Below are 14,815 nucleotides of genomic sequence, written 5' to 3'. Positions count from 1 at the left end.
TCCATTTTAAAGATAAGGAAGCAAGGTTATGTAGCTAATAAGAGATGGAGATAACACATCAAAGCCTATGTTCTTGTTGCAGAAAGAGTCAAATTTATTCTTAGTTTGAGGTATAATGGGTGGCTCCTTATAGAAGTCTACTAAACCTCAGACATGCAGTCCCCAATGTCGCCTTCTGTGTTAGCTCTCTACAGCTGCTGTCATCAACCAGGGGCCCCAAAACAACAGAAATTAATTGTGAAATAGTCTGAGGCATTGAAGTCTGACATAGAACCTGTTGAGATGTGCTGGCTTTCTTTAGTATTCCTTGGTTCATAATTGCATAACTGATATCTATGCTTTTGTTGTTGTTCTTGAAAGTATTTTACTTCAGATTGAAAACTGAACAGTGTCCACACTATTCCTTGCAAAGATACACAGTATTCATGAATACAATGCTGGTCACTGAGGAAATATATACACACCTCAAGTTCTTTGCATGCTCTTTCTTTTAGAAAGATACTGTTTACCAAAAAGTTTCTATTTTCCCAATAAATTTAGGAAAGCCTAAGGTTCCCAATGGAATCAAGATTATATTGAGGTGGTGGTAGCAGGAAGGTAATCACATGCTTATTAGAACACTAATAGTTGCACCCTAAGAGGGTGATTCTTTAAAAACAAACTTCAGTGTGGTAAATGTAACATGTGATATCTATGCTTTTAGTGCCATGTGGCATTCTCCCAGGATTTCTTTCCATAGCTGCCTTTTTGTTAGGGCAACAGCCCTATTGAAGTAGAGTTTTCTAATTATATCTGCAATGGCCTATTTCTTCAAGGTCATATTTTGAAGTACTGAAGTTAAATCTTTTGGGAAGAGCCAATTCAACCACAACAAGAATCAGCCCAGGTTTTCTTCTCATACCTGTCTTTTGCACACACACACACACACACACACACACACACACACACACACGGATAGTAAACAGGTATTATTTTAAAGCATCATGTCCTTCCTTCCTCTTGGACCCAGACATTATAGTATAGGTTGAAGGATAGAAGCAAGTTTTATTTACCCTTTTGGAAGGATGGACAGGAGAGGTGGGAAAAAGTTGTTTGACTCATAATCCTTTTGGTGAAGATCCACAAAGATTTCTGGTTTCTGTGGCTCTATAAGATCTTCTAAGAACCACGTCTCTTGATGTTTTTGATACCTCAGTCCACAGAACATAACACCCTGTGGTTTGCCTTTGAAGTTACAATTAAGTGAAAATTATACAAACAAGAATGTTTGCACTTGGCAACCCTTTAAAAGCATAATAGTAATGTATAGAGATTTTTCCAGCATATAGTTGTGCTTTTGTAGATTTTGTAGACATGCCTAAAAGTTTAGGATTGCTCTACTGACTGTAGTCTTCAACTCAAAATGGCTTTCATAAACAACTATTTTTTTTAATAAGCTATCGTTTAAATGTTTATAGATTACAAAAAGGATTCCTAAAGCTTAATGAGAATCTCTCCACATGAATGATGCTTGGGAAATTGCATTTGAAATTAAATCTTTAAAATTCGATTAAAATGAGAAATACTTACTATTCTGTAGCAATTTAAAATTTTAAAACCTAAGCATATAATAAAATCCAAATTTTTTGCATAAGTTCTTCATTGCTAAAACTGTTTGGTCAAATACAAAGTCATTCTTTTTTTTTGCTTGGAAATAGTATGGTTTCAGAAGTGTGTTGACCTTTCAAAGCATTTGGATATAAATTTAAATACCAGTTAATGCTGTAGGCCTTAAGTGGAACTTGACCTGGAAATGAAATAGTACCATCAACAGAATTATTCCCAAGACTTACTTGGTAGAGGGTCAAGCTATAAGATCAATAAAATGAAAAGGTCATGAGCAATGGGCATTCAGACTGTAATTTTTTTATTGTACAGAGGGATCACAGTTATATTCGCCACACATTGACATCCCCTCTCATGTTTTTGTCCCCATTTCCCTTCCCCCAGCTCTTCCCAATCATCTTGTTTTCCCCCTTCCCTTTCCTATTTCAAATTAATAAACTCATATACCAGGTAACAAAGTCAGATGCTATAACGATATGAGATTAACCAAAGGCCAACAAAAGAGAAGAGAAATAACATAGTACATTAAGAACAATAATCACATAATACAAAGCTCTTGTTTCTACATCCTGAAGATCCTTTCATTTAGCCTCATCCTATATGGCTTTATGTACTCTAGGTATTGTACCCGAGCTATTGTAGTCCTCTGATAGGAGAGACCTAGTTTTGTACTAATTATTACAAATGAGGGAAACCATTGAGCCTGTGTTCCTTTGAGTCTGGCTTACTTCACTTAATATGATTTTTTCCAAGTCTTTCCCTTTTGTTACAAATGGGGCAATGTCATTCTTTCTGACAGCAGCATAGAATTCCATTGTGTATAAATACCACATTTTCAGGATTCAATCATCTATGAAGGGGCATCTGGGTTGGTTCCATATCTTAGGTATGGTAAATAGTGCTGCAAAGAATATTGTTGTGCTAGTGGGTTTAGTATGTCCTTGTTTCTGGATGATTGGGTAAATGCCAAGTAGTGGAATTGTTGGGTAATAGGGGAGCTCTATGTTTAGTCTTTTGAGGAACTGCCATACTGCTTTCCATAGTGGTTGAATGAGTTTGCACTCCCACCCACAGTGTAGTAGTGATCCCTCCTGGCCACATCCCCACCAGCATCTGTTGTTAGATTTCTTGATCCTGGCCATTCTAACTAGAGTGAGGTGGAATCTCAGAGTTGTTTTGATTTGCATTTCTTTTATAGCTGGAGATGTCAAGCATTTCTTCATGTATCAGACCATAATTTTAAAAACTAGGAAAGTTGATAGATAAGTAATTAAGACTCTCCCAAAATTGTTAGGCTTTTATTTAAACTTCAAGTCATTATGAGATAAATCAGATATAAAGTGGATAATGAAAGGTACTCTACAAAGCATGTAGAAATGAATATAGTATTTGTTTTTTTAAGGGCGTATGGCTTAGCAGGTGAATCAACTATTTGGCAAAAATATTTTTAGTATAAGAGTACATGATGAAGAGATGAATTTTATTGTCATTTTTCTAGTGTATTTTTACCTCAAAGAAACTGGATTGATTCATTCCTATTTTACAAGTGAGGATTCTGAGGCACTGTGTCTTTTAGTTGTTTTATAAGGTCACTCAGCCAACCAATATAAACTATCTTACGTGCTTTTATCTTTAAGCACACTTTTTTTTCTCTGATTGGTGTATGAAATAACCCTTTATCCAGTATTACAAATGGAAATTTGTTTACTCAGATGATTTGGAGTCTGATTTCCCACAGAGAAAATACAAGAGTCATTATTGAGTTTTACACATCATTATATAGGTGGACAGGTTCAATCTTTTATAGGAAGGAATTTTGTACATTGAGGCAATGCTGGCTGTGTATTCTTTCAGCTCTTAAATGTGGTAATCTGGATACTGTCAAAAGATCACACATGTATAAAAATGCTTTTCTACCCGTAGAGCTAAAACAATCCTTAACAGAAAGAACAGCACTGGAGGAATATCAATATCACACTTTAGACTCTATGACAGAGCTATAGTAATCAAAACAGCTTGGTACTGTACAAGAACAAGCCTGAGTCCCAATGCAATAGAACTGAAGACCTAGAAATCAACCCACAGACCTTTGGCCACCTACTCTTCGATAAGGGAGCCAAAAAAATATGCAAAAAAGACAGCCTCTTCAACAAATGGTGCTGGCAGAATTGCTTAAGCACCTGTAGAAAAGTAAAGTTGGACCCTGCACCAGAATTCATTCTAAATAGATCAAAGACCTTAAGGTAAAAGCAGATACCGTGAAACTTTACTAGAAGGAATACGAGATATACTGGAACTCCTTGGCACAGGTCGAAACTTTCTTAATAAAGACTCAGAAACACAACAAACTTTTTTAAAAAAAGTTTGGACAAGTGGACTTGTATTAAACTGCAGAGCTTCTTTATGGCAAAAGACATAGATAGCCAGCCCAAAGAGTGGGAGAAGATTTTCACTAGCCATACAGCAGACAAGGGCCTCATATCTAAAATATACCTACAGTTCAAAAAATTGAATCTCTGCAAAAAAAATCTTTAAAGAAACAACCATCCCATTAAAAGGTGCACTAAAGACTTAGAGATGTCTCTGAAGAGGAAATAAAAATGGCCATTAGACACATGACGAAATGTTCTACATCTCTGGCCATAAAAGAAATGTAAATCAAAACAATTCTGAGATTCCACCTCACTCCATTTAGAATGACCATTATTAAGAAATGAAACAACATCAGATGCTGGCGGGGATGTGGCCAGGAGGGATTACCACTACACTGTTGGTGTGAGTGTGAACTCATTGAACCACTATGGAAAGCAGTATGGTAATTCCTCAGAAGGCTAAACATAGAGCTCCCCTATAACCCAGCAATCCCACTCCTTGACATTTACCCAAATATCCAGAAACAAGAATGTACTAAACTTACTAGCACAACAATGTTCATTGCAGCATTGCTTACCATAGCTAAGATATGGAACCAACCCAGATGCCACTCAGTAGACGAATGGATCAAGAATACGGGGTACATATATATACACAATGGAATTCTATGCTACCATCAGAAAGAATGACATTGCCCCATTTGTAAGGAAATGGAATGACTTGGAAAAAATCACATTAAATGAAGTAAGCCAGATCCAAAGAAACATAGGCTCCATGGTTTCCCTCATTTGTAATAACTAGTACATATCTAGGAGTTTCCTAGCAGAGGATCACAATAGCTCAAAAGCTATGTACATAATGTCATATAGAATGAGACTAAATGAAATGAATTCTAGGATAATGGAAACAAGAGGTTTATCTTTGTGATTGTTGTTCTTAATATACTATGTTATTTCTTTTTTCCCCTTATGGTTAATCTCATATGGTTACTATATCTGACTTTGTTACCTGGTATATTTTATGTACATTTATTTATTTGAAGTAGGGAAGGGAAGGGGGAAAACAAGATGATTGAGAGGGGATGGGAGGTGAGAAATGGGGACAAAATAATGAGAAATAATGTATCCACTACCTAATGATTGTAACTGTAACCCCTCTATACATTACCACAACAAGAAAATAAAAAATACATTTCTAAAGCATTTGGTAAACATTAGTTATTAATTTGTGGGTTTTAAGGTGGAAAACTAATATGTGAAATTATACTTTACACAACCATTCTTTATTATGCAACTTTGTAATTGTCTTAAATCGTTGCTGTTTATTTTTAAAATATGTACTTTTCGTTTTTTAGGACTGAAAGAGTTGTCCCCACTTCCTCTGAATCTCAAACGTTTGTACAAAGAGACACTAGAAATTGAGCCCATTTTGATCATTATTTCCCCGGGTGCTGACCCTTCTCAGGAACTTCAAGAACTTGCGAATGCCGAAAGAAGTGCGGAGTGTTATCACCAGGTGGGTGCAGACTGCTTGGCGGTTGTTGCTCCTGCTCCTGTTGTTGCCACATTAGGTCCTGTTGGTGAAGTGAGCAAGAGTCAGGTGCCCTGACAGGCACTTGTCTTAATCTCCAGCTTTTGTAAGGATGCTCTCTTCTAAGGAGAAAGGACCTGTGCGTTTATAGTTAAAGATCTACTGGTGGGGATGATTGAGGTGGGTCCATCCAGGCGGGCCACAGCACCTTTATAAGAGGGAGACAGGATGAACTAAGGGACCACAAGGAATGTTAAGCAGTTTCCAGAAAGAGCGTGAATGGATAGAGCTACCATTATTTTCAAACTCAGAATCTTGCTTTTAACTTGATTTTGAATCAGTGAAATTTCTGACCTCCAGAAGTCTGACATAGTTTTAGTTAAGGCACTAAATATGTGGCAGCTTGTTAGAACAGCAATAAGAAACTAATATATTGCTTAAACTTTTTTTTTTTGCTTAAACTTTTGAGAATGACTTGAAAAGATTTATTTGGTTGCTCTTTCAATAAATCATAGTAATGTTTACTTGCAATTTCTTGATCTAAAATGGAAAAGACACATAAATATTGTGAATTAAATTCATCTAGTATGATACTCTATTTCTTCTTAAGGTGGAAGTGTGTTTTTCAGTTCTGAGAGCCTTCTTTTTTCCCAAGGCAATTTACATGTGAATTCAAAAATTAAATTTATTAGTTTATTCCTAGTAAGTACGTAAATCTTTTTCATTAGGAATTTAGTTGATTTTAAAACCTCAATACTATACAACCAAAACTTGGGAAGTAAGAGATTTACAAGGGATAATGTAAAGAGAAGACAGCAAGGAAACATGGTAGTTGGGAAGCTGTGCAGGTTTTTCTCTGACTTACTTAGAGCCACTTCCTATTGAGTATTTGTCATAGTACCTTTGTCTGTTCATTTAGGACAACAGTTATCAGTGAGGTGTCCTAAGGCAGTGAATCTTTTGCACGGGTTGTTAAAAATCAGTTACTTGTCATCAGTAACTTTGGTAGGTGGACTATGCCTATAAACATTATTTAATGTTCCTGGAGAAGATATTAATGCTACTCCTGGAGTTATTTTGGATTTTCTTCCTTAAAAAGCTCGTCACAAGGTTTACAGATTATTGTTATTAAAGACAGTTCTGGGGGTTTATAAATCATTATGAAATTGCTTACAATGTATATATATTAGAAAATTTTACAGATTTTTTTGTTTCACTTTTTTTTGTTTGTAGGTTGCTATGGGTCAAGGTCAAGCTGATTTAGCAATCCAAATGCTAAAAGAATGTGCCCGAAATGGAGACTGGCTCTGTTTGAAGAACTTACATCTTGTAGTATCTTGGCTTCCAGTTCTAGAAAAGGTAGATATGGAACACTTGAATCAATTCAGATATCACAAAGAAATATCAGTATTATAATATATATGCACGTTGCAGAAAATAGAGAGTGATAAAGCAGTAACACAATCATACCCAATGGTAATCAAGTCTCGGCAGAAAGTGATTCACGATACCAACGATATAGCTCAAAGTTAGGCATGGTGTTCATACATGAAAACTCATTTCTTTGTGTGATTATTTTACTCAGTGATGCAGATCCATGGGCCAGTCTGACCCTGCATCCAGGTCCCAATATCTCCCCGTTTTTATTTTAAAAGAAGCGAATCCGCCTGTCTTAGGTTGGGTGGATCACTGACTCTGCCTTACCCATCATGGGGTACTTCTTCAGATCAAGCTTAAGGCCCTGTTTTAGGTTGGTCAGAGCAGCATCCCCTCATACCCATCCCTGGCTGCGATTCCTCTTGGGAAACTCACTTATCTGGAGCCTGATTTAATGAGGCTAGGATTTTCTAGGCAGGCATAGAAGACTTGAACCTGTAATCATTCTCCACAAGTGCAGTCTCTTCTCTTGCACATCTGTTACTACTGTCTCCCATGTCTCTAATTTATCCTATCTCACTTTCCAAAAATGACTCTAGTCCCTTCATTTTAAAGGGATTGATGGGCGAAGATCCATATTCTATAACTTCTTCAAACTGACTCAGGGGCATTTTCTCTATACTTAGCTAGGAACCCTAAAAAGCTTAGCCTATTTTACCAAGGGGTTACCAGGATTACATACCATGAGCAAAATTTTAAAACATTTAACAACTGCACAAACCTTTGGCTACAACAGTGTAGCTTACTTAAAGAAATTCACATTTAAATTTCAGATACTGGTCTCCAAACTTTAACTCAAGGAAATAAATTCCAAATTCCCTAATGCCTCTGGGCTAAATAGGATACAATGTTTATAATGTAAACAGTTCTATGCATTACAATACTAGGCCACACTCCTGGCCCCTGTATTGTTTTTCTTATTTAAAAATTTTAATTAAAATGTTTAGATATGCTAATTGAAGGTAGAAAAATTTTGATAAAATCTTTATATTTTAAAGTTACGAAGTATAAATAGGTTCACAATGTTTTTTTCTTTTCATTTATTTATTTTTTATTGCAATGTATAGAGGGGTCACAGTTACATTCTCCAGACAGGGGATACATCACTTCTCACACATCACAATGTTATTTTATTTTGTTGTTGTTCCAGTGCTGAGGTATGACCTCAAGGCTTGGACCTTGTCCCTGAGTGTTTTTGCTCAAGGCCTGCACTTTACCCCTTAAGCCATGGATGTGAGCCACTAGCATCCAGCAACACAATGCTTTTATATTGATTGTTTTGATATCCTTTTGTCATCTTACCTCTGCCTTTTACATATTAATACTGACAGTATTAATATGACATAGAATATATTAACATTTTAATCTTTCTTAGTAGCTTTCAGCTATTCTTCATTTATTCACTCTATAGATCCTTAGTGAGTATACAGTAATAAGCTAGATGCTAGATGCTGGTTGTATTTGCTCTCAGAAACATATCAGAAGAAACAGAACATTAGTAAATATATTGAAGCATGATGAACACAACAAGTAATTTTATAGATTAGCATACATTATTATTGAAGTTTTTTAGTAAAATAGAGAAGCTACTCCCCTAAAACATGATATTTAAATTATATTTTGACATAAATAATATCTGGTTCCCAAGAGAATATTGTTATTAGGCAAAATGATCATACGATGTATAAATACTGAGGGATAAAAATGTTAAAACATACATTGTGTGGGTCACAGGTAGATGAATCTGTGTTATAATGTTCCCAGGACATAGGTACTATAAAAAATTGTCAAGAGGGAATAAATGTCATTAACTCCTTAGATACATAAATGACAACAATGAGAATTAGAAGACCTGAGATAGCTGGTGACTTACATGGAGCAATGGTAGCTAACATATCAAGGCTGGAATAAGGGGTAAGTCTGTGGTGCTTAGAATTAGTGTTAGTCATTGAGATTAAGATCACAAAGCAAATAAACAACAAAAACAAAGTGGATTTTACCCAGTGGAACTGCTTGTTGGACAAAGTTTTATCCATTGTACTAGGGAGTAAGCGTACTTTTACTGTTTACTCTTGAAGTGTGCAGGACTATCTGCATGCACTTCATTGTACAATAGATCTCTTGGGCTTTTTCAACCTGTACTCCTCACACTAGGCTGGTATCACAGAAGATAAACATTCAAAGCATTAATGTTTCAGAATTAACACAGAAATTTTAGTAAGATCTGATTGTTAATAATAGATTGTTAAAAGGGGAATGTGGCTATTCATCTGGATTTTATTTTTGTTTTCGTCAACCAGGAATTGAACACTCTTCAGCCTAAAGATACCTTTCGTCTTTGGCTCACTGCAGAAGTTCATCCCAGCTTTACTCCTATCTTACTGCAGTCAAGTTTGAAGATAACCTATGAGGTGAGAAGTTTTGAAATGTATCACTCATTATATGAGAACAATGATCTGTCCATGTTACCCAAAACTTTATGAGTGACTACATATACTGACCCTGTAAGTGAGGTATAATGTAATTAACAATGTAAATGATAAAAAGTTTCACACATTAAAAAATGTAATTCTTCTTGATCTCTTAGCTTTAATGTGGTAAAATAACATGGGCCAAGAGGGTGGCCTAGTGGTAGAGTGCTTACCTAGCATGCATGAAACCCTGGGTTTGATTTCTCGGTATCACACACACAGAAAAAGCCAGAAGTGGTGCTGAGGCACAAGGTGGTAGAGCTCTTGCCTTGAGAAAGCCCAAGGACAATGCTCAGGCCCTGAGTTCAAGCCCCAAGACTGGCAAAAAAAACCAAAAAAAAACAGATTCCTTAGAACTATTTATGCTCTAGAATTGAGACCTTATTCCACTGAGCACTGTTAAAGTATAAAATAGGGCAGCAAGCACTATGGAAAAATATAGACATTCTTCACAACGTTAGAAATTCCAATCCTGGTTTATACCTGAAATAACAGAAAATATTCTCCAGTTCCCCTCTCTAGCTTGGCAACAGGTTTTCCCCTTTAAGAGGGTGGGACAGCAATGAGGTGAAACTTCAGGCCTCACATTTGCTAGGCAGTTTGTCTACCACTTGAATACCACCTCCAGCTAGGAAAAAGACTAATATTTTGTTAAACATATATACTAACTTTCCTTCCTCCTTCCCTTCTTCCCTGTCTCCCTCCCTCCCTTGATGGACTTCTAGGTCCTCAACATTTTGGCTGTTAGTGTATTGTACATAGGTGACCACATCTCGTAAAGATTTTGTTATGATTGTTTGCAATCAACGTCATGCTTTATTAAGAAGTACTGTGAAAATTTGGCCTAGTTTATGATAATTTTTACGTGTTTAATAATTTTATTTTAAAAGGTTAAATTTAATAGTATAGTCCATATATATTCTTAGTTTTAACAAAAAAACTATACTAATGAAAAAGTCTACTCAATATGTAGTAGTATTCTTAAAGTATGAACTTGATTTTCTGTTTATGTGAGACTATTTTAGAACTAAAATTTTACTTATAAAACAAGATAATTACAGTTAGCAGGCAAGCATAAACCATTTTTTAACTTCAGAATTTTTCTTTGGAGAGCTTTATTGTAGTCTTTTTCTAAGTATTGGAATTTTGAAAAACTGTCCTTAAGTACACACAGATTTGAACTCAACATGTTTCAGTGTCACTCATCTCTCATTCTAAACCCATCCATCCCCTCAAATTTCTTGATTCTGTTTTCACATAGGTACACTGATTATCATGACCATATTCTCCCCCCATTCCTTGTGGAATTCCTTTAATCATTTTGCCATACTATAAATATTGGGTTCACATGGAAGAGGATTTTTGGAGTTGTTATTTTTTAATTTTTAATAAACATTTTTAATGGAGTGCTAGTTCCTTATAAAATCTCAATTCTTTGGTTTATATTTGTGTTCAGTTTAGCAGTGTCTGATAGTAGCCATATCCATTTTTGTGGACTATTGTGAAAAAAATTATGCTATATATAAACTTTTTCTTGAAGTCTTAATGGAAATTCAGATTCACTAGTAAGGTCTGGTGGGCCTATGTTAAGCTCAAAAATTCTTAGCCCTCATAGGTAATAGCACATTGGTATTGAAATGTATGACTATAATTCTATATTTATAATGAAGATGAACTGTTACATGTATAATATTTAAAATATTTTATAATATTTAAAACATTTTATATTTGTACACTTCCAAGTAACAAAATAATTGAAGTCATTTTTCAATTTAATTACTTTATTTAAATATGTTGTCAAATACAAACTTACTTGTGCATGTTAGGCAGTAGGAAACCTGTTAATTTCTTTTTTTAGTCACCTCCAGGTTTGAAGAAGAATTTAATGCGTACTTATGAGTCTTGGACTCCTGAGCAAATTAGCAAAAAAGACAACATACACCGAGCTCATGCTCTCTTTAGTTTTGCATGGTTTCATGCTGCGTGTCAAGAAAGAAGAAATTACATTCCACAGGTAATTTGATTATAATGTGGCTAATATTGATAAATTTCTGTTTCTAACTCAGGTTTTTGTGCTAATCTTCTGGACTGCATACAGTTATCTAATTCACATTTTTTTTTTTACTGAATTAAAATACTAAAGCAACCTGTGACCCAAGGTAAATATCCAATACTACCACTTTTACAGTTTATATCTTAGACAGCTCAAAATTTAAAAACTGAATCTTTGTACCCTTTTCCTGTAATTTCTCCTGTTTAAAAGGCATTGACATCCATATACTTTATTGAAGTGAATCCTAGAAAGTTTCTGTGAATTTTTAATTTGGCCCATTACCTACTTCTGTCCACTACCTGTGTCCTCTTCGCCATTTTCCTGAGCCTTGTCTTCTCTCACTTTGCTTTGTGAGCTTACCTTCTGACTTTGCTTCCTGCAATTTGCATTCAGTAGCCATACTTACATTTCTTTGAGTTTGATTAATCCATTACTTTACTTAAAACTCATCAAAGGCTTTCTGTTGTACTTGGGGAAAATATGCAAATTATGACCCAAAAGGAACCATCTATCTTTTCAGCCTCCTCTCAACCCTGGTCTACTGTTCTCTGTTCTTCGGTTACACTGGCTGTCTTTGAAGTATGATTCCACCCCAAGGATCCAGAGCTGCATTTTTCTGTTCTTGTAGCAGCCTTAGCTGTTTCTAATACTCTATTTATTCTACAAGCCCCTCTCAGCCATAAATTGGATCTTAGTCCCCTCTTTAGACGTTTTTTCCACCCTTGATTTTTCACCGTTGCCTGTTTCTGCTCAAAAACTGTTTACTCATACTCTCTTCCTTGTCTTGTCCTCCTTTTAGCTACTGTCTCTACTTGGTTTACATGTCAAAGGAAAAATATTGGTTCTGAACTTAGACATACTTTGACTGGGTAGAGGTTTGGTTAAAACATTATTTTTCAGTTTTAACCATTTGTGAGTATGTATTCCTTACAGATCCTTAATTCCTAAATATTTCATAATTCAATATCAATGATATGTTTTCTTTGAAATTATGATGCAGAGTGCTACTGGTTCTCTAATTTATATCCTAGCTCAGAATATTCCTTTTAAGTTGGAGTTTGGAAACTCAGTTATTAAGTTACATGTATCTCCAAAAAGTGATTGGGAAGCCATGTACCCTGGATTCATTTCTGGAACGTAGGCTTCTTAGGAGCAGATTCTGACTGTTGCTGTATTGTCATTGAACCAAACAGGGCCTGGTACTCGTCAGGCGCTCTATAAGCTTCTGTTGAATACATTTTATGTTAAAATTACCGTGAAATGGAGGTAAGGTTTAGTGATATAGAGCTTATCAGCAATGAGGCCCTGGGTTCAATCCTCAGTGCCTTTAAAAGAAAGAATAGTAAGCAACAAGCCTTCCAATAAAAATATTTGAAATAGTTAAACTTTTGTTTACTGATCTCATGACAATTCTTACAACTTTATATTCTTGCAATGAATAACCACCATCTACTAAATATAGCTCATGTTCAGTAATCAATTGTAACATTTCTCCTTTTTGTGCCTTCAGTCTTCATTGCAAACTGATATAATTGCTCTTTTTTTTCCCCCAACAAATTCTCCAATACTTTTGTCTTCCAATCTGTTCTTCCACTTTTCCATCAGGGTAACTTATCTCTTAGCTTGGGTTTGATCTCATTCTTGCCTATACCAGGTACATTCCTTTTTTTTTTGATCAAACTTAATATAGTTTGTAGTTAGGCATATATATATATGAGGTCTTCTCACTTGTTCTGCTTTTGATTGAAGGCTACATGAAAGCAAGTATTATTTCTATTTGGGTTTATTCTTATAGGCCCAGAACCTCATGTATAATAAAATTTAAGAAATATTTTTGAATAATGAATGAAATCTGCAGTATTCGTAAAAGCCAGTACTACCCAAGTATACATTTTAATTTAGAGTTAATGGGAGCCTCACAGAAGTTTTCTTTTTAATTTAATTTTATTAAGGTGATGTACAGAGTAGTAACATTTACATAAGGTGGTGAGTACATTTCTTGTTGAACATTGTTACCCTTTCCCTCTTTCTTACTCCCACTTTCCTTCCCCAACCCCCCCTCTCAAATTGTAAAATTCATTTCCAGCATACTGTCTTGTATTGCTGTTGTGTTGGTTTGCCCTTTGTCGTTTGTCTCACACTTTGTTGTTCCCTTTCCCTTCCTTAATTCAGATAAACATATATACAATATACAGGGTACCAAAATAAAATACAGTGACAATAGGGGATAAATCATAGGGGAAAATAAGTGAAAGAAAAAAAGAAATATCTTCAAATAGTACATTAAAAAATGACCACAAAGAAAAACCTCATGTCTCCATATCCTGAAGTTCCTTTCCCTTCGCATCATCTTATATGGTCATATATATACATAGCCATTGAGCTATTGTGATCTTCTACTAGGACTATCCGAGACTAGACTACTTATTACAAATGAGAGAAACCATGAAGTCTATGTGTCTTTGATTCACGCTTATTTCACTTAATGTGATTTCTTCCAAGTCTTTCCATTTCCTTACGAACGGGACATTGTCATTCTTTCTAATGGCAGCATAGAATTCCATTGTGTATACCACATATTCTTGATCCATTCGTCTACTAAGGGACATCTGGTTGGTTCCACATCTCAGCTGTTGTAAATAATGCTGCAATGAACATGATGTGCTGGTAGTTTAGTATGGCCTTGTTTGTGGTCATTTGGGTAAATGCCCAAAAGTGGGATTGCTAGGTCATGGGAGAATTCTGTTTAGTCTTCTGAGGAACCTTCATACTGTTTTCCAGAGTGGCTGAACAAGTTTATACCCCTATCGACAGTGTAGCAGTGCTCCCTTTTGGTTACATCCTCTCTAGCATCTGTTGTTAGATTTCTTTTCTTTATTTTTGCCAGTCCTGGGGCTTAAACTCATTGCTGGGGCACTGTCTTTGAGTTTTTCTGAAGGCTAGCATTCTACCACTTCTAGCTTTTCTATGTATGTGATTCCAAGGAGTCCAACCCATGTCTTCATGCATGCTAGGCAAGCACTCTATTACTAGGCCACACTCCTGGCCCTAGATTTCCTGATGTGGCCATCTAATTGGGTTGAGGTGGAATCTCAGTATTGTTTTGATTTGCAATTCTTTTTTTCTTTTTTGGTCGGTTGTAGGACTTGAACTCTGGGCCTGGGAGTTGTCCTTGAGCTCTTTAGCTCAAAGCTATTGCCCTGCACCTTGAGCCACAGCACCACTTCAGGTTTTCTGGTGATTAATTGGAGATAAGAGTCTCACAGACTTTAGTGCCCAGGCTGGGTTTGAACCACGATCCTGAGAACCCAGCCTTCTGAGTAGCATGTGCCAGCTTTGATTTGCA

The 14,815-nt window shown here is 35.7% G+C and overlaps 1 protein-coding gene across 3 annotated transcripts in view; it reads left to right on the top strand.

Annotated features, from left to right (window-relative positions):
* Dync2h1 (dynein cytoplasmic 2 heavy chain 1) overlaps nt 1–14,815 on the top strand; it is a 159,546-nt gene that overhangs the window by 110,246 nt on the left and 34,485 nt on the right. For all 3 annotated transcript variants that reach the window (XM_090319607.1, XM_090319606.1, XM_090319609.1), the window contains 4 exons: nt 5,333–5,493; nt 6,742–6,867; nt 9,246–9,356; nt 11,275–11,430. In XM_090319607.1, the coding sequence (XP_090175733.1) occupies nt 5,333–5,493; nt 6,742–6,867; nt 9,246–9,356; nt 11,275–11,430 (554 nt within the window). The remainder of the gene's footprint in view (nt 1–5,332; nt 5,494–6,741; nt 6,868–9,245; nt 9,357–11,274; nt 11,431–14,815) is intronic.

Source organism: Megascapheus bottae, chromosome 27 (assembly GCF_031878675.1).
Source record: "Megascapheus bottae isolate mThoBot1 chromosome 27, mThoBot2.hap1, whole genome shotgun sequence".
Classification (NCBI taxonomy): Eukaryota; Metazoa; Chordata; class Mammalia; order Rodentia; family Geomyidae; genus Megascapheus; species Megascapheus bottae.
This window is presented reverse-complemented; position numbering and strand designations above follow the sequence as displayed.